This window comes from Elgaria multicarinata, chromosome 19 (genome assembly GCF_023053635.1).
Source record: "Elgaria multicarinata webbii isolate HBS135686 ecotype San Diego chromosome 19, rElgMul1.1.pri, whole genome shotgun sequence".
NCBI lineage: Eukaryota > Metazoa > Chordata > Lepidosauria > Squamata > Anguidae > Elgaria > Elgaria multicarinata.
In genome coordinates, this window is record NC_086189.1 from 1,428,931 (window position 1) to 1,456,057 (window position 27,127).

Consider the following 27,127-nt stretch of genomic DNA (forward strand, 5'->3'; position numbering starts at 1 on the left):
TCAGATGGATCTATCAAAATGGCTGAGGGTTCTGGCACGGAGCCAATTTCAGCTGCACTGGAAGAATTGAAGAAACTGATTCTAGACAGCACTGCCACTTTGAGCAAGAAGATGGATATTAATGAAAAAAATGCAGTTTCACGAATGGGGGTGCTAGCAGATAAGATCGCGGCTAATGATAGAGAGATAAAGAAGCTAGATGTGGAAGTTAAAGCACTTGTGAAAAAACAGGATGTCTTTGAAAAAAGTTGTGAGCTAAAATTTCAAAGTCAAGATCTACAGCTGATCCGACTTCAAGATCAGGAGCGGCGTTGCAATGTACGCATTAAACAATTTGTTGAAGAACCAGGAGAGGATTTGAGAAAAATAGTTTTGAAGTGGTTCAACGATATGATGCCAGATCTGGATATAAAAGACTGTGATATTGAAAGGATCCATAGAGTGGGAGGAGCAAAGTATAGAGGATCAACCAGAGACATTCTTGTGAGATTTGGCAGTTACTACAAAAAAGAGCAAGTGATGAAGAAATTGAGGGCTATGGTCATGATTAAATATAAAGGCAAAACAGCGCAAGTATTCAACGATCTTTGTCAGCAAACACTCCAATGGAGGCGCAGCGTTAAGCAAATAACTGAAACGTTAACAAAAAATACAGTGAGATATGCTTGGGGTTACCCAGTTTTTTTAAAGTTTTCTTATGCTGGGGGTGAACATAGAGTAACCTCTCTGGAGCAAGGCAAGGAGCTGCTGAAGAGATTGGGGTTATGTAATGATGCAAGTTTTGGAGCTGGAGATGAGAATGGAGCCGTAGCCGGGGCGTCTGGGACGGGGTAAATGTGGAATGTTGTTATGAGATAATTAATATGATAAGTAGTTAAATACAGAGATCGTGCCGTTATGGCGGGGCGCCGCCTCCCCCCTCTCCCCTAAGTTAGATGGCCGGAGTAATAGACTCACGGGGATATGGGGAGGGGGAAAATAGTGGGGGGGAAGAGGGGTTGGGGGGATCATTAGGGTGGGAGGGAGGGGGATGAAGGGGGGTTTAGGGTTTATTTTTATATTTGGTGTTGTATATGTTTATGAGTTGCAGAGCACACGGGATCGGAAGGAAAATCAAAAGGGTGATTATGAATAAGAATATTAAAGTATCAACGCTCAATGTTAAAGGTCTGGGGGCAGTCGTGAAAAGGAGGAGAATAGAACAAATGTTAAATAAAGAAAGATCGGATATTATTATGTTGCAAGAAACACACCAAAAATTTGATGGCGTAAATGAAATCCGGACAAGGTGGTCTGTTTATTATGAGAAGTCATTAGGGACGTCAAAGAAAAATGGAGTAGCAATTTTGATTTCAAAAAAAAGTGGATTCATATTGGAAACTGTAAGAAAGGATGATAATGGTAGATATCTTATGATAAAGGGGAAAATAGAAAGTGAACAATATACATTAGTAAATGTTTATGCCCCTAATGAGAGACATAGAGAGTTTTTTATGAATTTATTTAATGAAATAGAGGAGTTTAGGGAAGGATATCTAATTTTAGCTGGGGATTTCAATATGGTAATGAATAATAGAGTGGATAGATCAAACCCCACAAATGTGGAAAAAAGAAATAATATTACTATATTGAATAAACTAGTAAAAGAAAAAGATTGTGTAGATTGTTGGCGTTTACTGAATGGCTTGAATCCGGGATTTTCTTATTACTCCTCAGTTCATCAGACATACTCTAGAATAGATTATATAATGGTTTCAAAAGAGTTTGCAAGTAAGGTATGTAAAATGGAAATGGGGGTAATAAAGGTAACGGACCATGCATTGTTAAGTTTAGAATTTACAGTTAAAAAGAATTATAAGGAAGCGTTTAGGTGGAAACTAAACACAAAACTTTTGAAGTATAATAAGGTGGTAGAAAAAATGCAAAGAGAAATGATAGAGGCTTGGGAAATTAATGAGAAGGGAGGAACGTCAAGGGCAGTAGTTTGGGATACCATGAAGGCAGTATCGAGAGGGATATGTATTAGAGAAATGTGTAATTTAAGAAGGCAACAAGTAGCAGAGCAGGAACAATTGGAGGAAGAGATTAAGAAAATGGAGAAAGATTATTGGCAACATAAAAATAAATATAAATTAATAGAAATACAGGCAAAGAAAAAACAATTAGAAAATTTAAATTTAGAGGAGGTTCAAAAGAATTTAATATATATGAAAAGGGAGTATTTTGAAAACAGTAACAGGAATTCTAAAGTGCTTGCCAGGCTCACACAAATAGAAAAAGCCAGGAACGGGATAGGGATTTTGAAGGATAAACAAGGGAAGTATTGTCATACAATGAAGGATAAAGTAAAGATTTTTCAGGAGTTTTATCAGGAATTGTATAAGGGAAAGGATACTCAAAAACAAAAGTTGGAAGCTTATATAGAAAAATATATAAAGAAGAGAATAAAAATAGAGCATAAAGAGTTAATGGAAAAGGTAATAACGCAAGGAGAAGTATTATTTATTTATTTATTTATTTATTTAATTACATTTATATACCGCCCCACAGCCGAAGCTCTCTGGGCGGTTTACAACATTTAAAAATAGTAAACATTAAAAGTATACAATTTAAAAACACACACACACACACACACACACACACACACACACACACATAAAAACAGTATAAAAACAACAGTATCCATTTAAAAACAACAATTGTGGGGTCCATTAAAAACAAACTTAACGTATTTATTTATTTATTTATAAGTAGAAGAAGTAATTGAGAACCTGAAGCCGGGTAAATCACCGGGGGTAGACGGTTTAGGACCAGAATATTATAAGGTTTTTAAAGGAATTTTAATACCAAAATTAATAAATTTGTTTAATTCCATATTGGAAGGGGATAGAACGCCAGAATCATGGGAACACTCATTAATAATTTTAATACCAAAACCAGATAAAGATTTGACTGTCCCTGATTCATAAAGACCTATTTCATTAATAAACCAAGATGCTAAGCTTTTTTCAACTATCTTAGCAAGGCGGTTGAATAAATTTATAGAGGAATATATAGGGGAGGATCAATGCGGATTTGTGGCAGGTAGACAGATGCCTAATTTAGTGGGAAGAGTATTAAATGTAATACAGGTGATAAATAAGTCTAGGGTTAAAGCGGGAATTCTGGCATTGGATATTTTTAAGGCTTTTGATTGTGTGAGCTGGCAAGCTTTAAAGATGGTTATAAATAAAATGGGGTTTGGAAATAAATTTAAAGCGATAATAGAACAGTTATACTCTCAAAATACAGCCGTAGTGGTAGTGAATGATGGTGTGACAGATAAGATACGACTAGCCAGAGGGACAAGGCAAGGTTGTCCGCTCTCACCAGTCCTATTTGTAATGGTAATGGAATTATTGGCGAATGCAATACGAGAAGATGAGGAGATTGAAGGAATAGGTAGTATGAAGGAAATTAAATTGAATATGTTTGCAGACGACACGTTGTTGACGATAAAGAATCCAATAGAGAAGATGGGGAGAATTAAACAACAATTGAGAGAATTTGAGGATATTACAGGGTTAAAAATAAATTGGTCTAAATCAGAATTGATGTTGTTTAATTATACTAAAAAGGAAGAGAAGGATTGGGAAGAAAAGGGAAGAGAAATTAGAGTTAAGAATCAGATTAGATATTTGGGAATAAAAATTACGCAGAAATTAGAGAGTTTAGAGAAAGAGAATTTAAATGTGTTAAAAAAAGAGATTTTAGCAAAATTGGAAAAATATAAAAGGTTAAATTTATCTTGGTTTGGAAGAATAGCATTAATAAAAATGAAGATTTTAGCAAAGATTAATTTTGTGTTCAGGATGCTACCAATAAAAATTTCAGAATTAGAGCTAAAAAGTTGGCAAAGGATTATAAATAATTATTGTAATGGTGATAAGAAAGCGAGGGTAAATAAAAGTAAATGGTATTTGAGCCAAAAAAAGGGAGGATTGGGTCTCCCGAATATTAAATTATATTATGTAGCTAATAGATTAAGATATATAGTGGAGGCAATTACAGGATTAGGGGAATTAGATTGGATGGAAGAAAAAATTACGAGTAATATAGAGACTAAATTGGAAAATGTATTTTTTATGGAAGGGAAAAAAAATGGGTGGAAAGTATAAATAACCCGCTCTTGAGGTTTCACTGGGAAATTTGGAGTAAATATAAAGGGGAGCTGCTTCCAAGCGGCTCTCCTTTGTCACCGGTAATAATGTTGAAGAATTTCCCGGAGGAATTAAAGAGTAGATTAAGTAAAGTTTTAATAGAAAAAAATAAAATGAAATTAAAGGATTGGTTAAGAGGAATGAGTACAAGAGAGGATATGGAAGAGGTTTTGAAGGATAAAAAATTAACTTGGTTAAATTATAGGCAATTAGAACAGTGGACTAAAAAGTGGGTAAGAGATAATGGAGAGTGTAGAGAATTAACAAAGTTCGAGGAACTAATAGTTAAGAAAGATAATGAAAGGGAGAAAAGAACAGTGTTAAAAGGGTTGATGAGTGAATTATATAGAATATTGATAGAGAAAGGGATGGTGGATAATTCGGGTAAAATGGTTTGGGAGACAGATTTGAAGGTACAAATAGGACAACAGGGTTGGGAGGGATTATGGAAACAAAGAGCGTTGAGAAATATGTCAGTAAGAATAAAAGAGAATTATTATAAAATTGTATGGAGGTGGTACCTAACTCCGGTTAGATTGAATAAGATAAACAATCAGCAATCAGAAAATTGTTGGAGAGGTTGTGGGGTTAAAGGAACGTATTTGCATATGTGGTGGGAATGTAACTATGTTCAGAAATTGTGGAAGATGGTGTTTTTGGAGATTGAAGAAATTGTGGAAATGAAGATAGAACGAACACCAAAAGTTGCATTGCTGTCACTATTTGAAGATTTTAAATGTAAAAAGGAAACTAAGGAACTGATAACGAATTTGTTGATTGCAGCAAGATTGATTGTAGCTAGGAACTGGAAGATTCAAGGGGAATATTCTATTGAAGAATGGTATAAAGAAGTATGGGATATAGCTATTAATGATAAATTAACAAGTAATATTAAATGGAGAAGAGGTATAGCTAAATCAAATGATTTTGAAGGAATTTGGAAACAGTTCCTAATATTTGTGTTTTCAAAAGGAAGTGGGAAACCACCAGCAGAAGAAAGTATGAGATTCTGGAATCAGGAATGAGATCCCGAGGTGGGGGGTGCACTTGTAGGTTATTTTGATTATGTTATTAAGATAAGATTTTGTATTCAAATTGAACATTATGTAGTATGTTGTTGTTGTTGTTGTTGTTTTTATGTGAATGTAAATGTGTATGTTTAAGTATTGTAGAAAATAAAAATTTATAAAAAAAAAAAAAAGGCGGTCGGCTCTGTTTTTTCTGGTTTGCCGTGAAAATGCCTGGCAGTTATGGCAGGAATCCACTTTATGGCCTTCTCCAAGGCACATTAAACAATGGCTGTGTCCATCAGATGGTGGTAGTTTAGCACCACATCTTGTGCATTTTCAGAAAGGTGCCCTCAGGGCCACACAAGTCTTGGATTTTCTTGATCAGCAGCCGCTGACCGTCTTGTAGAAGTTGAGAAATTTAAGCCGGAAAATTTAGATTTATGAAGTTTTTTTTTTTTTTTTATAGGAGGAAGAATATACGAAGAGGAAGAGGTGAAGAGATAGAGATGAAGAGAAATTTTGAAGTAAAAGGTAAGTAACTCAGCTAATATTTGGTTTTATTTCCAGTGAAGAACCTGACGAACTAGCCGTGAGGCGGTCGAAGAACTGAGGAGTGGGGCGGGAACCCTCCTAGACATGCGCACTAGGGAGTGGGGGAGGGTTCCCGCCAAAAGCTCAGCTTTAGAAGTTTCCTGGCAGCAGCTCCGCGCAGGCGCAGAGCCCATATGTGTGATGCACAGAGACCAAAAAGAAGAACTTCGAATAACAGCCTGCTACAAAACCATTTATAACTGGCATTGTAGTATACCAGCTTATAAGCTTATAGTATAAATAGTATTGTCGCATACTCTTATTTGTGACTGAAGCTGGTGTTTTATACTGAACCGTTTCACATTTTAAAATCTGTTTGTGTGTGTGTGTGTATTTTTAAAAAATAAAGCTATAACATTGTAAATTTTAGAATGTAAAAAACATTTATAAACTGGATGTGCTACTTCCGGTTATTTGTTTAGGTTTTGGAGTGGTGTGCCATACGCGTCGCACGGCCGGCATATCCGTTCATCAGCCTCCCAGCGTCCAGGCCAGCCTCCCAGCCTTCTCCTGCATGCGTTGCCCAAACTGTGCTGCTCTGATTGGTAGGATGCCGCTTCCGTCGCCTTTCCCATCTCCCTTCCCAGCACGATTCTCTTCTGACTGGAGACTGAGACACACCCACACACCCAGGCAAATGATCTCGGCTCAAGATCCCAATCAGAGATGTTGCCACCGGAGGGGACCAGGGACCGTGCCAGGCCCGTGCCCGAGCCTACACAGGGCAACCTGAGAAAAGCAGGCATTGGGGGAGGGGGCAATCCAGCACCTTTTCTTTCTATTTTTAACCCGAGGAGCACAAGTTTCTGGCCAGTGTCTTTTCCACACAGCCTGCAGCCTTGGGTTTATTATTTGACAAAATATTTGCCAATTGTGTTTGGGGGAGCATGTGACTAATTCTATCGGGCAGTGGCACGGGGCAGGACAAACATTCACTCATAGAGGGTCTGTGTGCACACGACACCGTCAATATTTGTGCAACCTCCATGCAATATTTGGCAAGGGTGTGTGAAACCGCCCCATCCCCACCTCCACACACCCCCTTGTGCATCTGGGAAGATCCTGGATGGAAAGCAGCAGGAATCAGCAACCGGATGAAGAGAACTCCAGACAGCAAGCAGCAGGCTGGGAGCAGCTCCAGATTTCTGGAGAAGAGACCAGGATATCTAGCAGGCTTCCTTCCCTTATATACACCCAGACTACCTTTGAGATCTGCAGAGGCGGCTTTGCTGGTCATTCCAAAATGAACGGAATGTCGCCATGAAGTACCCAGAGCGCAGGGCCTTCTCTGTAGCGGCACCCACCCTCTGGAAAACTGCCCCTTGTGCAGTTCGGGAGGCAGAAAATGGGACAACTTTTAAACGCCTCTTGAAAACACGCTTGTTCACCCAGGCTTTCCCTGGGTTGTAAATTAATTATGCTGCTCCATTTTACAGCTCCATAATTTTTCCTGTAGTTGGAAGTGTTTTTAATGCTATGTTTTAATGTCGTGTTTTTAGTATTGTAATTTAATATATATTGTGAACTGCCGAGGGATTTTATTACATTCAGCAGCAAAGAAAGAAAGAAAGAAAGAAAGCCTTCAGAACATCAAGCAGTACAGAAGGAGCTTAAATAAGTAAGCAAATGTCCCACAGCCACTGAGCCTCCTCAGTCCCCGCTGGGCTGCTTGGGGGGCGATGGCCCCTCTTCGGAGGTTTTGTTGTTGTTTCTAAACTGTGGGTTCCCTGAGCCTGCTGATTCCGCCGCCACCCTGTTCCTCAGTGGGCCCGCTTTGCCTTCATTTCTGACTGCACCAACTGCCTGAGCCTGCCTGTGGTGGGAGTGATGGGTGCCACTTTCAGAATCCAGCTGTGATCAGGGCAGGATCAGGAGCCTCCCAGCACAGAAGAGGGGCAACCCTGCTCCCGAGGAGCACCCTGCCAGCCCCCATCCTCGAAGGCAAAGCGCCCAGCTCCCCCTCTACCGTCTCTCCTGTGTCCGGAGCGTCTCCATCGCTTCGCCCGTGCCATAAGGGAGCTTGTCCGCGGGGAGGTCGTAGCGCAGCGCCCACGTGGCAGCAGCCTCCAGGCCGCAGTAACGGACCAGCAGATGGACCAGCTGTTCTTGCAGCCACTGGCTGCCCTGGACAGTGCTCTGCAACGCAAAGAGGAACGGGCTGAGAAGGCAGCAGGCACGCTTTGCCAAGCAGACACGGTGCTGGCCCTCAGCACACCCGGGAGCAGCAATCCCCACGCGTGGGCGGCTGCGACACATTGGCTGGCAAGGAGGATACGCTCAGGTGCCCCCCTCCCCTCAGGGGAAAAGAAAACTCCGTGCCAGGAGAAAACAAGCATCTCTGGGAGAAAGGGCTTCTCCTACAGGGAGCCACTTGGTTGTTTCATGAGGACCAGCAGGCAAAAATGCAATTCCCTCTCCCTCGCCTCCTGCTCCGCTCCCCCCCCCCCGACCTGCAAGCGAATGCAGGACTGTCCTGCCTTCCAGCTCACCCAGCCAGACCTTTCCTGGATTGCCCCTTGCTGACGCAGGAGTGCCTACGGCACTGGCTCCTCCAACCCAGCCCTTTGGCCGGGGCCCAGGGAGGGCGCTGTGCTCTGCCAGTGAAGGATTGGGGGCTGCCCCTGGGCACCCCACCTCTCTTCCATCCCCTTTGTACCTAGAGGCCTAATGCCTGGATTGGCTCTTTCCTTTCTCCCTCCCCATCCTCTCTCCTTTTGCGTCAGGTTTTTGAGCCTGTCAGCCCGCAGGCAGGGACTGGCCTAAGAAATGCCCTTGCAAGCTGCCTTGGGAGCTTTCCTGGCTAAAAAGCAGGATAAAAATGCTATCAAGAAATAAATGAAGGAAGTGGAAGGGAATGAAGGCAGAATTTATGGGATGAACAAAGCCAGCTAAAAGGCAATGCAGGAAATTGGTGGGTCTGGAAGCGTTCTGGCCTGACCTGGACCATGGCTGTGCAGCCCTCCGCTTGCTTGGGGAACAGACCACAGCGAGCCTTGCACCTGCACCGTAATGCAACTGTGGCTAGCGGAAAGGACGGCTGGCAAGCCCACGCCTGCCTGCGGCTGAAGGGAGTGCTTTGGAGCTCACCATGGCTAGGGAAGTGCAGGGGCAGCTCCAGCACTGCCCCACGTGAGCTCCCAACACAAGTCAAGGAAGGGAGGCGTGTGGATCACGGCCAGCGCCTGAAGCAGGCCTGTGCTGGGTTCCCCTGGCTTTCCAGCCAGCCTTGTGGAAAAGTGGCTCCTTCAGGGTTTGGTGCGGAAGGGGAGCCCAAATCGCCCTCTTGCATGAGCTTTTCCAGAAGTTGGCAAGGGTGAAACGGGAGCGCTGAGCACCTGGGCCTCTCACCGTCCCAGCCTGTGTTTCGTTTTACGGCTTCAGCCCCGGAGGGCAAACGCTGGTTGGGCTGCATTCCTCTCCCCAGCTACGGGGAGCATGTGGGAACCGGGCCCAGGCCTCCAGAGATGCTGAGTCAGCAGCACTCAGCCCCACCGGCCAGGCACCTTGCGCAATTCTCCCAGGTCCTGGAGGAGAAAAACAGGCTGAGCCCACTGAGAGCCAGGGGCTGGGGCTGGGGCTGGGGCTGGTGTGTGCTCCTGCCATCCCTCCCAAGAAGGGCAGCCCCTGCTGCAAGCCAGCCCGCGTGGGATAAGCCGTGCGCTGCTCCGTGGGATAAGCCGCGTCCTGAGCGCCCTGTGACTAGGTGGAAGCACCTTGGCTTAGTCCGGCCCTTTGGATCGCATGGGGTTCGGGGGTAGTGGACCATTAGAGCAGAAGTGCAGAAATCAAGCCTGCCTAAAACCCAATTAGGTCCCCCAGAAAGCCCCGCTCCCTTTCCCCACCCACCCACCCACCGCCTGGTGTTTTCCCCATTCTCGAAGGTGGAAGCGCTCCTCAGAAGGCCCCAGTGACTGACCGGCAGCAGGAGCTGGCATTTTTAGTATTTGGGGTCACGGCCCCCTTTGCCTTCTGCTCCGCCCACCATTGGAAGGCATTAAGAGTGCCGGACCAGGGATGGAGGCAGCTGGGCTCAAGCTGCACCCCTCACCTCACCATGAGCTGGAGCCAATCTCTCTCTCTCAGCCCAAAGGACCTCACAGGGCTGTTGTAGCAGTAGCAATGGGAAAGGCGGGTCTTTCAAAACTGGCCGGGCCAAGCCGGGCCCACATAGGATGTTGTCCTGCAAAGGGCTACAACACGGTCCCCGCATACAGAGGCAGTCTAGACTGCTGGATACAGGAGGCCGGGGAACATGGGCCTTCATGCCTTGTGTGAGAGGAACACAGCAAATGCAACCAAAGAAATAAACACAGCCCTCTTCTGGCTTCAGAACCAGAGTCCCAGGCGGGTGCAGGACTACAGACAGGGGGAGTGCCCATTCGGTAGCTGGCTTGATCTCCAGGTGCAGGGCTGGTGGCCTGACTGGGCAGACCCCCCTCAACCCACCAGGCGCCAGCTTCGCGCTCTCCAGCAACAGGGCAGCACCCCCCACCCCACATGGCTCCTGAGGGTCCTGCAGCTTCAGCAGGAGGACTTTACCGGCTGAGCTGCAGGAAGGCGTTCGGCTTTCTGCACATGCCCATGTTGGCGGGGCTGCTGTGTGCGGCCTGCCTGGGTGGTGGCACAGCTGGATCCATGCTGTGTTTGGCAGCGCATCTGGGCCACTGCACTGTCTGCCCCCCCCCCCCACTCCCCCTTTGGCATTTTTCTTCACCCTGGCCCATCCAGTGATTTATTTCCCGCTCCTCCTCCGGCAGGAGCAGCGTCTCACCTTTGTGCTGCCGAAAGCATCTCAGGAATGAGGCCCGACAGCCAGAGAAGCAGCATTCCACCGGGGGCCGGGCTGCGTTTGCACATGTAGGAGTGCAGGGAACAGAGCAGCAGCAGCAGCAGCAGGCAGACAAGGCAGACCCAGCCCTGGTCTTTGAAAGCTCAGAGGAAGCGGCGCTGGACCAAGCCAGGCCCCGGCCACGCTAGCTCACAAGGGCCCACGCTGATGACGGACAGCGGCGGCTGCCCAGGGCCTCGTCCGGAGAAGGGACTTCCTAGCCCTACCTGGAGGCACCACTAGGGACTGAACCGGGGACTTTTTGTGTGCAGAGCATAAACTGCACCACTGAGGGAATTTTGATCAGGAATGTAGCTCTTTAAGAACATCAGAAGAGCCCTGAAGCTGGATCAGACCAAGGCTCCAGCTGGACAACCCTCTGTCAGGGGTGCTTTAGGGTGGATTCCTGCATTGAGCAGGGGGTTGGACTCGATGGCCTTGTAGGCCCCTTCCAACTCTGCTGTTCTATGATTCTATGATAGTTCAGCTGCTGCTGCTGCTGCTTTTGTTATTGTTGTTATTGTTGTTATTATTATTATTATTATTATTCAGACTTTCTCCACAGAACAAATAGCAGTTCCAAGTGAGGGAGCAATTTAGATAGGAAAATGGGGTGGGGTTCTTTAAACCCACAGATGACTCCCAGACATGCTATTCTGGTGAGTTTGTGCAAGTCTCTCCCGTCAGACACACGCCCTGCAGTGGCCCAGTCCGCCTGTTCCTCCCGGCTGTCTAAAGTGGCCCTGAAGCAACCCAGTGAATCTGCACCGGAGAATTCCCAGCTCCCGTGCAAAAGGCTCATGGACACCACTCTGTGCCAGCTGGGATGGCTCTTCTCCTCGGGGAAACCTGCCCTCCAGCCGCGGCCCTTGCGACCTCCAGCTAGCCCAGCCCCACCTTCCAGTTTTCAGGATGAGGGAAAATTATACACAAGCAGCAAGAGCTCGAAAAACCACACACCACCCAGACGTGTCATTCCCTCCATAACCCCAAAGCATGCAAAGCAAAGTTTTCCAACACCAACAGGACCCTGCTCTGAAAGCCTCCCTCCACGGACGAGGACTGGGCCCCCAAGTGCTTTCCACTGCCTGGCAGGCAGGCAGGCAGGCAGGCAGGCAAGCAGCCATTTGGCCTGAAGCACACGCCAGGGCATTGAGAAGGGAGGGCAGAGGCCTGGTCAGACCAGGGAGTGAGATGACCATGGCCGCCGGGCCTCTCCCATTCGCTCCAAGGCCCTTTGGCCACCTGTACACTCCCGGACTCCTCTGCCCATGACCAGCAGATGCCCTGACGCGGCCTTCGCCTCGTATCACTTGGGGGCCGTTCACAGCGGCGGTTTACTCCGGCCATAAAGTCTGTGGCAAACTCCACTTAAAAGGCTTCTGCCTCCCATTGGGGGCTGTGGCCCCACAAGGAACTAACAAAACTAACAGAAACACAAATATGTGAAATAGAAGGGAAAGTAATTAAATGGTTGATATTTTTTAAAAAAGAAATTTAAACAAAGAGCTGGCAAGAACAAAAAAACGTGGCAGAGAAAAAACAGCACAACCCCCATACTTGAAGAGGGGGATGGAACGACGCCCTCTGCCCCACCCGAGGGTGGCTGCCTGCCTTCGGGGCTGCAGAGCACCTTGCTGCACCCTCACCTGCCCCCCGTGTGAACAAACACACCCATGCAGCAGGGGCGGAGCAGCACATGTGTGCACGCCAGGGCCTGTGCGGCCTCCTTGAGCCACCAGGGGCCTTCCCCAACAGCACTCCCAGGAGGCTTAGGAAGAAGGCGAGTAGGTGAGCCGGCTGGACGGCCCAGGACACCCACAAGCCACCAGTGCACTAGCTCCTGAGCATGGGAATGTCCAGGGGAGGGGGAAGGCTGAGGGGAATAGCTTAGACAGGGCAGTGGGTGGGCTGCTGCAGCCCTCCCCGCCCCGCAAGCATCGGCTGCCTCCCTTTGCCTAATGGTAGGGCAGGCCTTGCACAGTGCCTGGAAAAGCCCCCCTCTCAGGTCTCTTCTTAGCCCTGCGAGTTCTCCGGGTAGTCTTAGAGATTGCAATGCTGGCCTACCTTACAGGGTCAGCATGAGGAAAATGGAGATAACTTGTGAAACTCAGAACTCCTGGGTAGTACAAATATTAAGAATTATTTAAAATGAAATCTGTGTGGATTAGCGCTCCCAGGAAGACACGCTCCCTTACACGGAGACCCTTCCTTCCCACCCCACGTGGGTGAGGACGGGCCTTCTGCCCGTATTTTCTTCTTCCCTTGCCCAGATTCTGTTTGTTAAAAATAATTCCAAGTACACATGAGCTCAGGCATTCTAACCACAAGCTCAGGAGGTAGACTGTATCCCCTGCTCCCGTGCCGCCCTTTGGCATGCTGGGGAGAAGGGCTGAGAGCCAGTCTACACAGACGCTGTATGTGTTGCTGGGAACAAGGAGGTGGCGTGCTTGAGAGTGCTGCTTCAAAACGCAGGGTGCTCTTAAGGGTTCCCCCCACCTAAGACATAAAAGTCCCTGCATGGAGAAATCTAGCACACAGCAGAGGAAGACTCTGCCCTCTCCTTGTTGGGCTTGTCTGATGTATACTGGGGTGGGGGGGAGGCCTGCATGCCAGAATGCAACAGCCTCGTTTTGCAAAATGCAGAGAACCGCTCATGGATTATGCCTCCTTGCATCTGTTTCACACAATAATAAGTAAGTTTGCAGGATCTTTAGCAAATGGAAGGATTGGCAGAGACATTTTCACTCTCTCTCTCTCTCCCCCTCTCTCTAATCTCTCTCGGTGCATTAAATCCCCCCGTCCTTTCTGTTGTGGAGGCGGAATGCTTGAGAAGGCAGGCTGAATGAACTCCAAAATTCACACCCGGTCCATCTGCCTCGGATTCCCCTAGACCCATAATTACAACATTCCAAAGAGAGAGGGGGGCATTCTTCGGCAGGAGGAAGCGTTCCGTCTCCTGCCGACTTTGCCACCTCGCACCCTTGAGCAGCACAACTCTTCTCCGCCTCGTGCGGCACTTTAGAACACTTTTCGTCCTCCTCCTTGGAGCAGTTTTGGCTTCTAGGCACCAAACTGGCAAATGATCTCACCCAGAAATGTAACCAAGACCAATGTAGCATTTGGCACCCTGAGAATCTCAGCTTTCATTTTAACAAGGAAGTTTCTAGCCCCCATGGATGCAGACATACGCTGAACAGCAGGGGGGCACAAAGGGCCAGCTGAGATAAGGTCTCCAGAGATCAGGGGAGGGAGGGAGTTTCAGTGCCCTGCATCATTCCTTGCCTCTCTCATATAACTAGGAAAAACCAGAATAAATTGGGCAAAACACTAGAAAAAAAAGACAAAAGTGATGGCAGAATAAATTATGCAAAATGGGAGGGGTTATGCAAATTTAGTTGATTTGCATAATTCATGCAGATCACAGAATACAACTTTCCTTGTTGCAGAATCCAAAGTGCCTGAATGCAGAATGTGAATTTCTTATTTTGTACATAAGACACGGATCCTTCTCCCACTTACCTGGACGTGGTCAGCCCAGTTTTCCTGTGTCATGGTTTTCTGGAAAAGAAATCAGCAGGCCACGTGGTCACATGTTCTGGGCATGGAAAGCACAGTGTGCTCCCCCTTCCCTCCTTCCCTCCCTCCCTTCCACGCCCCCCTACCTCCACAAATCTCTTGTGCAGCAGGTACTTCAGCGTGCCCAGGTGCCGCTGGTTGATCACATTCGGGCAAAGAGCTGGAACAGGGGTGGGGGAACAAGAAAGCACAGGTCAGGAGAAAGACCAATCGGCAGACAGGTGAGCATATATTTAAGTTTGCCACCTTTGCACCCTCACCTCCCTCTCCATGCAGCGTACGTGGAAGGGGAGCCCCATTTGAGCCTCCCAACAGACCTGCAAGGCAGTTTGAATTGGTCCAAGTGGGCCCAGGGCTGAGGAGGGGCAGGCAGGGCCTCCGCTGGTGCTGGCCCAGCAAGCCCTGAGACGGACGCACGTCCAGGAGGGCGGACGTTCTCTGGAGCCGGAAGCCGGGTCACTTCCAGGACTCTCTGCCTGGGACTGAACTTGGGACGTTGGGAATGCAAAACAGCTCCTCTTCTCTCCCTGCGCCGTGAGCCCAGGCCAAAAGGCAGGCTGTAACAGGCAGCCTGTTAAACCGGCAGAATGCCCATGGCTGCCTTCTACGGAGCAAAGCCTCGGTCCATCCAGCCCAGCATGGGCTGCTCAGAGCGGGGTGTCTCTCCGCAGCAGGGCCCCCTTTCCCTTCTCCTGATCCCTGCTCCTTCTCACAGGAGATGGTGCTCGGGACCCTTCTGCACACAAAGCAGGGCCTCTGTGTGGGAGCGGCAGCCTCGGCCTGGTTTGAGCCCAGAGCTTCCCATCCAAACCCAAACCATGTGGTCCACGGCTACGCTGCCAAGGGTTGGACAGGGAATGGTTTTCACAATCAGCAGTATCTGCTGAAAATTGAGGTGGCTCCATTCAAATTGCTTTTAAAGGCCCGCGATTGTTCCATCATCTCTGGTGATGGATGACATCGCCGCGTCCTTACCTAACAAGTAAGAAATTGGCTAGTAAGAAACACACACACACTCAGATAAAACCCTTCTACACTTTTGTCTCCTGAAGCTTCAATCCGTTTGAGGAAAACCTGCATATAAGTTCTCACACTGACACGGTTTCCCGTGAAGGCGGCCGGGGGGGGGGGCAGGTAGGGAGAGCTGACAAGCTGCTAGGAAGTGGCGTTAGGCCGAGTGAGACCCTCGGTCCATCTAGCCCAGTACTGTTGACATGGACCCGCAGCCACGGCTCTCCGGGGCTCCAGGCAGGAGGTTTTCCAGCCCGAAGCTGACGGGGGTCAGGCCTGGCTCCTCCTTCATGCAAAGCAGGGACTCCGCCCCTCAACTGCCAATGACTCCTCCCCCTAAAAGCAGTGATGTGAGGGCCTCGCTTTTAGCCAAAGTAAAGATCCTCTGCATTAAATCCTCTGCATTAAAAATAAAAATAAAATAAATAAATAAATAAATAAATAAAAATAAATAAATAAATAAAGCAATGTTGATTTGTTCAATGACAAATCCAGACCATGGGCCCCTTCTGGACCTGGGCGCATACAAAGAAGTTGCCATGGCTCCCCTGCACATTTCTATTGAGAAAGACGCTCTGGATGCAAAAGGCGGAGGGAGGGAGGGAGGGAGGGAGGGAGGGAGGGAGAAGCGCTCAACTGCCAACACTCTGGTAAGGGGCGGGGGAGTTGCCACATGTGCAGGAAGTCCATGCGGACACCGCAGTGCGCACTGTAGAGCATGGATGTGACCGCAAGATTGCGCTAACAGCCCCTGATGAATCGAAAGAACAGTGGGCCTCTTGCCCAGGGGAGCTGGAGGCACCACCAGCACGGACGCTCTCCCGTGCCCCCTCGTCTCAGCAGGGCTGGCGCAGGGCAATGGCCCGGTGGGTTCTGCCCATAAACATTTGCCAAGGCAACACAAGGCCCCTTGTCACAAATGCCCCATAGAAGTTCTTGCCAAACAACCTTGAGGGGATATTATTGCAAACACTGTCCCATCCATCTTGTGCCATGTGAGTCACCACTCCAAACCGCAAACAAGAGGTGAGAAGACGACGACAAACGGCCTCTGCGCACAGGGTGGCTACGAACGCTGCCTGGGAGCAGCGGACATTCCAGGGCAGCCCTCTCCTACCCTCTAGTGTCGACCCAGAGGCGCCAATCGGCACGGAGATGCGTCCGCTTGAGATCTACCCAGTGAGCTATTTCAGCTCTGGTTGGAGGCCTTTAGATCTAACTGGATCCTCCAAAATCAGCCAAGCTGATTCATTTTATTGCGTGGGATATAAATCTTGATAATAAGTAAGAAAACGTTAATAAGCAGGACTGTGTGTATTCTGCAATTTCACAGTTACAACGGGGACGAGATGGGGAGTGCAGAAGATTGGGCACAGAATTCCATTTCCTGAGAATTTCAGCTTTCAGTTTTAAAAATGCAAGTTCCTAGCCCTTATGACTGAAAAGAAATGCTTGAATGGGCACGTGGGCAACACCAGGGGAAATCTCAGACTCTCTGCGTACATTGGAATTTCGGAGCCCAGAAACTCTGTCGCTTCTTTAGTCTGCATGATTCAACATTCATGAACAAACAGAACAAATAAAATTCACACAGAGAGAAAACTAGTCTGTTAGGGTGGACACTCTTCATGGGCAGGGATATATATATAATACATTATCCTTGGACTTTAATTGATTTCAATGTTGCATGCTGTCTTGAGTGTCCATTTGCACAGAAGGTGGGGTATACATAACACAAGCAGAAGTAAACATGGGGAAATAGTGGCCACGCCATGGAACAGTTTTCCCACATGGCCTTCTGCTGGCATTTCTCTGACATGCCGCCCTGTTAGCCTACCTGGGTCTAGCTTGTATTTTTCCAGGAATCGGAAGACCATTTTATTCAACGTTCGATAGTTGATCTTCTCCGGCCTCACTCCCTGATACTGCCTGAAAGAGAGCCAAGAAGCAAAGACAAAAAGGTCTACTCTACGCAAGAATGTAAGAATTCCTACACTGGCCCTGGCCCAGCACATTCTGTGTTTACTCTGTGGAGCGTGGCCAGCTCAATCCTCCAGGGAAAAGAATGCAAGGCATTATGGGAGGCAGCAACCCTTCTGGAGGCTCCTGGCAGTCAGAGATACAATTCCTCGGGGTGCATGAGTTGCTTTTACTACCCAAAGGAGTGTGTGTATGTCTGTGTAAAGCACGTTCCTAGTCCCTATGGTTGCAAAGATTCTACCTGAAAGCATGTGACCAATGCCTAATGAAATGTTAGAAGCCAGGAGAGGGTGAGGTGGGCTGTTTGGGACTTTCAGTGGTTGGTGGTGGGGAGGGGGAGCATTTGTGCCCTGCATTGCTCTTACCCCTCCCCAGAACAAATGATTGGAAACAGGGGGGAGTGGCCAAATTATGCAAAAGGAGAGATGGTAGACATGTGTGCATTTGGCCTTCAGCGTCTGGGTAGGGTTGGTGCAGAATTTTGTTTACTGCGTACCCTATCAGACCCACTGATGCTGCACTGGCTACTATTTATTTATTTATTTATTTATTACATTTTTATACCACCCAATAGCCGAAGCTCTCTGGGCGGCTCACAAAAATTAAAACCATTAAGAACATAATAAAACATCCAACAATCTAAAAACCCAAATACAAAATACAATACAAAAAGCACAACCAGGATAAAACCACACAGCAGAAATTGATATAGGATTAAAATACAGAATTAAAACAGCAAAGTTTAAATTTAGGTGTTAAAATACTAAGAAAATAAAAAGGTCTTCAGCTGGCGACGAAAAGAATACAGTGTAGGCGCCAGGCGGACCTCTCTGGGGAGCTCATTCCACAGCCGGGGTGTCACAGCGGAGAAAGCCCTTCTCCGTGAGCCCCTGCCAAAGGAAGTGAGGCAGGTGGCTACTAGGAGGAGGGCTTTCTCCGCTGTGGCACCCCTTGTTACTAAGTGCGTGGCTGGGGACTGTTCCAGGCCCTCACCTTGTGATGTTCTGGATCTGGAAGCTGGGATCAAACCACGAGTCCAAGAGCTGCAAGAGCTGCCGCTGCAGGTCAGGGTGGCCTTCCACGTAGGCTTCCACGAGGTCTGTTTTATCTTTAAGCAGCAACGGGACGCACATCTGGGGTGGAAAAGAGGAAGAATTTGGGCATTAGCCTCGCCGGTGGAGCCGCAGTTTCTCAGCCAGCTGAATGGGCCAGTTGTCCCAGGGCTGTCAAACACACAGAGGTGGGACAGGCTGCAGCAGGGAATGGAGCTGGGATGGAGGGAGCTGGGATGCAGCACTGGGATGCTGCAGGTAGCAGGACAAGGGGACCCTTCCAGAGGCAATCCCAAGCCAGAGTATGAGCTGAGAAACCCGGCCAGGATGAGGCTGGCCCTGCGATAGCAGGGAGCAGTCCGCCGACGCTGTGCAAAAGCAGACCAGAGGGCAAGGCTCAATCTGTAAGTATTTCTATCCCAGTCTGGCTAGGAGACGATACGCCTCTCCCACCCACCAGTCACCTCACCACAAGAGTTACTAATGCTCACACCACAAGGCCCCCCGGAGAAGGGCTAAGCCAGTCACAGGGAGGTCACCCGCCATGGCCCCACGTTGAGCCTGGATGGGTTTTCGGGGCCCACATGCACAGCCCTGGCCTCTTGAGGGGGGTGCTGCCATTACGCGAGCCTTGAGGTCTGCTCGATCCCAAGTTGGCTTCAAAAACAGCAAGGCAGCCACCTTGGTTCCCTCAGAATCCATCCACCAACACAAAACACATAGGGGGAGATAAACATTTAGACCACACACCCATGAACAGGCTTTACCTCCCATTTTAGCTCTGAACAGCACTTAGTAGATTATGAAGCTGAAACTCCCAGAAAGCCTGGAGGGTTGTGTGCTTATGTCACAAGAACAGCTAACCTCATGGCAAGTGTGAGCGATATTTAGAAAGGATGAATTGAAAAAAGAGGTTCACCAGAGATTAAAAGGTTGTGTGAATGACCCACCAGGTCACACTGTCCCCTGGTTCACTCAATGACCAATTCATAAGTGTATGAACCCATTGGTTACATTTTTGCCTGAACCCTGGGGGATTACATGTTTGAATGCTCCCCTGTGAAAAAGAGCTCCCTGCAGGTAGACAGCTAGTGTTTCCAGGAGAAAGCAAAGTGAGCAGACATGCAAACAAAGGCTTTACGTTTTGCATTGATTTTACCTTCTCAAACTCTTGTTCTGGCTGCAGGTTCAGCTTTATGCTTAAAATGGCAGCCTAAAGAACAGAAAAAGTACAGAAAGGTTCATGACGGAGAACAGCAACAACATATAGCAGAAGTGTGAGGAGATATGTATCTACATGATGCAGAAATAAAGGCATTTCCTGGGCCCTATGAAAATCACCTCCAGGCAGTTAAAGTGCATGAAATGTCCACAGTACCTCTCCCCCTACTTCACCTCCACATTTCCAACACACTGTCCTCCATGAAGAACAGGCGATATAGCTCTCCCGCTGCTTCACCGGCTAATGCTGGAATCAATGGGTGGAAATAAGGACTCAGTGACAACACACGACAGAGGCTTTTCCCAACCACACACTGGTCAGCGTCTCCCCCATAACATGGACTTGGATCAGAAGAATTAGAAAGGGAGGTGGAGTTGCACTATATGTTAAAAATACCTATCCCTGCACAGAAATACAGACTGGGAGCCCCGTCGAGAGCGTCTGGATTAAAATTAATGGGGCAAGGAAAAAAACATGATAATCGGAGTCTACTACCGACCACCCAATCAAGGAGAAGACGAGGACGAAACTTTTGAGAAACAAATTGCCAGTGTTTCAAGGAAGTGTGATGTAGTAGTGATGGGGGACTTCAATTACCCTGATATCTGTTGGGAGACCATTACTGCCAAAAGCGGCCCTTCCAAGAAATTCCTGACATGTGTGGGTGAAAACTTTCTCCTACAGAAAGTGGAGGAAGGAACTAGAGGATCGGCAATCCTTGACTTGTTATTGACCAATAGGGATGACTTAGTGGATAAAGTGGCACTTACGGGAACTCTGGGGGAAAGTGACCACGTCATACTTGAATTCTTGATTATGAAGGAGACAAAAGTCGAGCGTAGCCATACACGTACTCTGGATTTTAGGAATTTAGGAAAGCTGATTTTAATAAACTCAGAACTAATATAAGTAAGGTCCTGTGGCAGGTGGGAGTATTTAAAAAAGGAAATTTTAAAGGCACAATTACAAACAATTCCAACAGAGGAAACCAATGTGGCTCCACAAAAAGCTTAGAGATGACCTGAAAACAAAAAAGGATACATATAGGAAGTGGAAGGAAGGCCAGGTTACAAAAGAAGAGTACAGACATGTGGCTCAGAAGTGCTGAAATGGCATCAGGAAGGCTAAAGCTGTGAATGAGCTGAGGTTAGCGAGGGATGCTAAAAGCAATAAAAAGGCTTTCTTCAGATACGTGAGTAGTAAAAGACAGAGGAAAGAAATGGTGGTTCAACTGCTTAATGAGGATGGCAAATTGATAACAGATAACAAAGAAAAGGCTGAAGTGCTCAATTCCTACTTTGCCTCGGTCTTCTCCCAAAAGCGGGTCTATGACCCCCCTGGAAAAAGTGAAGCAGAAGTTGAGGGGGCAGGATTGCAGTTTGAGATTGATAAACAAATGGTCAAAGAACACCTAATTTCCTTGAATGAGTTCAAATCTCCAGGGCCCGATGAACTGCATCCGAGAGTAATGAAGGAGCTAGCAGAAGAACTCTCAGAACCTTTGTCTATTATCTTTGCAAAATCATGGAAGACGGGTGAGGTGCCGGACGACTGGAGGAGGGCTAACGTTGTCCCGATCTTCAAAAAGGGCAAAAAGGAAGAACCTGGGAACTACAGACCAGTCAGTCTGACATCCATCCCTGGGAAAATTCTGGAGCAGATTATAAAGAAGTCAATCTGTAAACACCTTGAAATCAATGCGGTGATCACTAGAAGCCAACATGGATTTGTCAAGAACAAGTCCTGTCAGACAAATTTGATCTCATTTTTTGATAAGGTAACCTCCCTTGTGGACCGTGGGAATGCTGTGGACGTCATATAGCTTGACTTCAGCAAAGCTTTTGACAAAGTACCACATGACATTCTGATTAACAAACTAGCTAAAAGTGGGCTAGATGGAACAACTATTAGGTGGATTCACAGTTGGCTACAGAATCGGACTCAAAGAGTACTTATCAATGGAACCTTCTCAAACTGGGGAGAGGCAACGAGTGGGGTACCGCAGGGCTCAGTCCTGGACCCAGTGCTCTTCAACATTTTTATTAATGATTTGGACGAGGAGGTGCAGGGAACGCTGATCAAATTTGCAGATGACACAAAATTGGGTGGGATAGCTAATACCCTGGAAGACAGAAACAAACTTCAAAGTGATCTTGATAGGCTGGAGTGCTGGGCTGAAAACAACAGAATGAAATTTAATAGAGATAAATGCCAAGTTCTACATTTAGGAAATAGAAACCAAAGGCACAGTTACAAGATGGGGATACTTGGCTCAGCAATACTACAAACGAGAAGGATCTTGGAATTGTTGTAGATTGCAAGCTGAATATGAGCCAACAGTGCAATATGGCTGCAAGAAAGGCAAATGCTATTTTGGGCTGCATTAAATAGAAGTATAGCTTCCAAATCACGTGAGGAACTGGTTCCTCTCTATTCGGCCGTGGTTAGGTCTCAGCTAGAGTATTGTGTCCAGTTCTGGGCTCCACAATTCAAGAAGGATGCAGACAAGCTGGAGCGTGTTCAGAGGAGGGCAACCAGGTTGATCAGGGGTCTGGAAACAAAGCCCTATGAAGAGAGACTGAAAGAACTGGGCATGTTTAGCCTGGAGAAGAGAAGATGGAGGGGAGACATGATAGCACTCTTCAAATACTTAAAAGGTTGTCACACAGAGGAGGGCCAGGATCTCTTCTCAATCATCCCAGAGTGCAGGACACGGAATAATGGACTCAAGTTAAAGGAAGCCAGATTCCAGCTGGACATCAGGAAAAACTTCCCGACTGTTAGAGCAGTGCGACAATGGAATCAGTTACCTAGGGAGGTTGTGGCTCTCCCACACTAGAGGCCTTCAAGAGGCAGCTGGACAAGCAACTGTCGGGGATGCTTTAGGGTGGATTCCTGCATGGCCTTGTAGGCCCCTTCCAACTCTGCTATTCTATGATTCTATGATCCTTCCTATATAGCTGCACAAACGGCCCATCTACCTATCTTTCTAGTCATGTCTCAGCCATCCTTCACCAACCCGGCTCCCTACAGATGTCTTGTACTACAACATTCCTAGCTGGTACTGGGTAAGGCTGGCCTACGCCGAAGAGTGCAGCTTCCAGGGTTACATGTACACCAAATTTCAGCCTTCTGGGTGATAGGGAAGTACTGAAGCCATTTCGTTTTGAGTCCTTCATTCTGAAAGAGAGGATTACAAGATGCCCCACATTCAGAAGCCTAGTCATTAGGGGGCCTACAACATGCCACATTTCAATTTTTTAAGTCACCAAACAACGTGGATATCCCCATGAGTCAGCAGCTGAGGTCCAGGCCACTTCATATCTCATGGCATCATATGTAACAAGGGTGCAGAGTCAGTGGCCCCCCGACTGTGGAATGATCTCCCTGATGAGGCTCGCCAGGCGCCAACATGGTTATCTTTCAGGCGCCAGGTCAAGACTTTCCTCTTCTCCCAGGCATTTTTACAGCGTTGAACAACGTTAAGTTTGTTTTTTAATGGATCCCAGAATTGTTGTTTTAAATGGATGCTGCTGTTTTTATACTGTTTTTATGTCTCTGATGGTTTTTAAATTTTGTATACTTTTAATATTTACTGTTTTTAGCTTTTGTGAACCGCCCGGCGCCTGGCCTTCGGGGGATCTGGCCTCCAGGCCTCACGTTCTGCACCCCTGATCTATACCCTTCTCAGTGGTCATTCTCAGAGTGCCAACGTTTATGTGGCCAAAATGGCACCATCCAGGCACAAGAGGACGGTATCAACAGGCCCAGGAGAACACCAGCGGTCCTGGCAGAAGTACAATAAACCTTCAAGAACGGGGGTGTGGGGGGGGAGCAAAACAGACCGATGAGAGCTGAGCCTGTCCAGTGGCCACGGGCTGCACACTGACTACTTGAGGTGGGAATGGACAACTTGGGAGGAGTGGGAAGGGTTCCAATCCAGCCATGAACAGGAGCACCACATGCTGCAACGTTCTGTTGTAGGTACCGTTTGTGGGGTGTGGGTGTAGGTGTGTAATGCTTATGATCTTTCCCCAAACATACATCCTTCACCAAACAGTCCTCTTGCAATAAATGTCCTCTGAACACTCAGCCCCCAATAGGAATCTGAACTTTGCAGCAGCTTGAAAACTGAAGAGCGAAAGAAGCAAAAGGGGGGCGTGTGGCAAAAGCCATTCCCATGCTTCTATTTTGATCATCTTTGGAAATGAGAGCAGAGCGGAGCAGGGAGGGCCACCAGGGAAGGCTCGGCATCCCCAACAGCTCGCCTATGCGGTTCCCTTGCTATTATTTTTATATACACTTGGGAACTTTCTCTCTCTGGAATCTACTAACAGGAAGTAGAAATGGCAGCTGAGGATGGCCTCTATGAAGAGCCCTGACACTAGATCAGACCAAAGGTCCATCTCATCTGACATCCGGCTTCCCACAGTGGCCAGCATGATGCCCAAAGGGGAAGCCCATAAGCAAGGCAGGAGAGCAACTGTCCTCCCCTTCTCTGTCACCCCCTCCCCAAAATTGGTATTCAGTAGATAGACTGCTGCTGAAACTGGAGTTTCCACTCAGTTATCACGCCCACCGACAGACCTCACTTTCTCTGTGCATGTGTCTAACCCTATATATTATATTCTATGCTCTGAGAAATATTATCATAAACAGCCAGTACGCCTGGGCACCCAACACCCATGGGCACGGCTGCATGTACTACCTTTTCTGTAATCACACCATTCAAAAGCAAGAAAGGAAGCTCCTTCCAAATTAAACAACACACACACCCCTTACACCTCAGGGATAAAGGTTCTACTCCAGCCTGCTCCCTGATGTGCTAGTTCTCCACTTGCAGGGACGAATATAGAAGGAAGCATTAAAACATGGTATTTCCACCCACCCACCACCATAACCAGTCCAGCACAGCATGATCCAATTCCATTCTACCACTTCAGGACTCTAGCACCACATTTTTCTTCAGTATCAGGTCCTATTTCTCTCTTACACACACACACACACACACATACACACCCTCTACCTGCCTATAATTCTGTAAATGAAAATGCATCAAAATGTTTGAATGAAAGGAGCGTTAGAACTATTTTCCCCCTGCCTTTACTAGACCCGATAAAACAGATTAATATAATTTCCCCAGGCTAGAAAGCACTAAATGGGAGCCATCTCAAACGAATCCAACCATCAGGAGCTAAGCAGGCGGCTTACTGTACCTCTTCCTCAGCCCGTCTTCTGCTACCACCTGTTTAGAATTTAATATACAGCTATTAAACAAGAGCAGCAGAACTTTTGAAGCCTGGCCTTAAAAAACAAGCCAGGCTCTATGTGACATACAAAAGCATTCCCCCCCCCCTTCTCCTCCTCCCCAAAAATCCCAAAGCGAAAAGTGGGGGGGGAGGTAAGCACAGTTATCTTTTTCTTTTCTTTTTTTACCTTTATAAGCTGTTTAAAAAAATGTAAATAAAATAACTCCAGGGACAATAGAGGGCATTCATGCCTCCCAAAGGCCGCCGCCACCCCTCCGACATGAAATATCGTGGCACATTAAGTCATGAGACCCCGCTAATCAAAGCTGACAGGGCCTTCAATGTGCTCTGCTGAGGGGGACTTAGCGGCATCACGGGGGCACTGAAGCACGCCAGACTGCTCCTGCTCGTAGGACAATGGCTTTTCTTCCCGAAAGGGGCCGGCCGGTGACAAGGGTGCCCTTTGTCCGCCCCATCCTCACGCTGGGGAGCGCAAGAGAGGCCCATTCAAGTGGGCCCAGACACCCTTTGAAAGGCTGGAGTGTAACATAAGATGCGGATGAAACCCTACCCGGCCTTCTGCCTAGCCCCTCATTCTTTCTGAAGCACAGCCCCGGCCTATTCAGGCGGGGGGGCGGGGGGGGCGGCACTGCCACTATATTAGCCTCAAAGTCTGTTCAATTCCAGCATTGTTTCCCTCCAAAAAAGAGGGGAAGGGAGCGGACCCCCCCAGCAGCCATCTTGGTTCCCTCAGAAGCCATTCATCGTGAAGAAATACATGGAAAGGAGGCCTCGAAGCAGGCTAAAATTTAGGCGACATGCCTACAAGCCTCCAGTTTTATCTGTGGATCGAGCCTAGTTAGGCCGTTTAGAAATAATAATTGCCCTCACCCAACTCTAAGACTTGTGTGGTTGTTTGTCCCACGTACCCACTACCTGACCCTATGCACGCCCCACAATTGGGCCAATACTGCTAGAGCCACACAAGGCTTTGCACCGGTAGCGCCTTGCTTCCATACAGTCCCTAGTAAAACCAAGATGGCCGCCAGGCCCTTCCCAGCCCCTTCTGGCGCGCACTGAACTGGGACAGGACAAAGCGGCTCACGGGGTTATTTGTAACGTGGGGGAAATGGATAGAGAACTGTCCGTCCATCCGTCCATCCCCCCCCCAGAGACACACCCGCACCCGCCACTGCCTTCCTCCTAATCTTAGAACTTGGCATCACCCAATGGCACAAACTGGCAGGACGCTCTGGACAGACAGAAGCAGCCCTTCTCCCCACAACCACACTTAATTATGGAATTCCCTCCCTCAAGATGCAAGGATGGCTACTGGCTAAGATAACTTTAAAAGGGGATTAATTCATGGAGGAGGGGAAGGCTACTGGTAGCTATATGCCACAATGACTCTAGAAAGCTTCCATGTCCAGAGGCAGTGTGTCTCAGACTACTAGAATGGGAAAGGGCTAATTCTTTCGATTCAGGCCCTGCTTGTGGGCTTCCTGGAGGTATCTGGCTGGACACTATGGGAAACTAGATGGGCGCTCGGTCTAATCCAGCCTCAGGCCTCTTCTTATGGTACATAATATGGGAGCTCAGCGGTCTTCCCTACTTTGGCCCAGTGTATGGCCCTGTGTGCACGATGTACGGCAATGGGCCATATAGCTCATTGGTACTGTGCATGTACTGTTTTTTTGTTTGTATTTTATGCTTTTTATGGTTTTAAATTTTGTATATTTCTTTTTAATGTTCACTGCTTTTAACTTTTGTAAACTGCCCAGAGCTTCGGCTATGGGGCGGTATATAAATGTAAATATTAATATTAATATTAATAATAATAATAATAATAATAATAATGCACAGCTAAATGTCTGGGTTCAATATCTGGCAGCATCTCCAGCTAAAAGGACCTTGAGCAGCAGAAGCTGGTGGCTCTGATGTCAGTGGGGCAGTGAATCCACTCCAGGTTTCAGTCAGAGCTCTCGAGGAGCTACCCAAGGTACTCCACACCTTGGAGAGCTCCTTTAGAGTGCTGACTGGTCTTGACTGAAACCTGGAGCAGATTCTCCACCCTACTGACACTGGAGCCACCAGCCTCCACAGATCTTGTGATGGGACCCTGCAGAGCGGCTACCAGCCAGAGCAGACAACCCTGGGTCAGCTGGGCTGAGTGGTCTGACCCAGCATCATAAGGCGGCCACTAGACACACTGGCAGTTCCTTTCCTTCTATGACCTGCCTAGCCCCTGGCCATCCAGGCAGGTGGGTGGGTGGGTGGCAAGGTTCTGAGGGGAAGCTGGATGAGCCCCCCCTCCCTTAAAAAAACCCTCTGAGACCCCCCCATTCTCTGTCGATACAGCCCTGCAGCCCAATGCCATCCCTCCTCGCAAAGCCTTTTTCCAGCAAG

The 27,127-nt window shown here is 47.8% G+C and overlaps 1 protein-coding gene across 1 annotated transcript in view; it reads right to left on the reverse strand.

The window, feature by feature from the left end:
• The window catches only part of EXD3 (exonuclease 3'-5' domain containing 3), a 168,187-nt gene that overhangs the window by 108,384 nt on the left and 32,676 nt on the right, over positions 1-27,127 (reverse strand). The window contains exons 7-12 of the mRNA XM_063144822.1: positions 19,410-19,463; positions 18,192-18,331; positions 17,056-17,147; positions 14,294-14,367; positions 14,151-14,189; positions 7,767-7,936 (exon numbers count right to left, since the gene is read on the reverse strand). Of these exons, the coding sequence (XP_063000892.1) occupies positions 7,767-7,936; positions 14,151-14,189; positions 14,294-14,367; positions 17,056-17,147; positions 18,192-18,331; positions 19,410-19,463 (569 nt within the window). The remainder of the gene's footprint in view (positions 1-7,766; positions 7,937-14,150; positions 14,190-14,293; positions 14,368-17,055; positions 17,148-18,191; positions 18,332-19,409; positions 19,464-27,127) is intronic.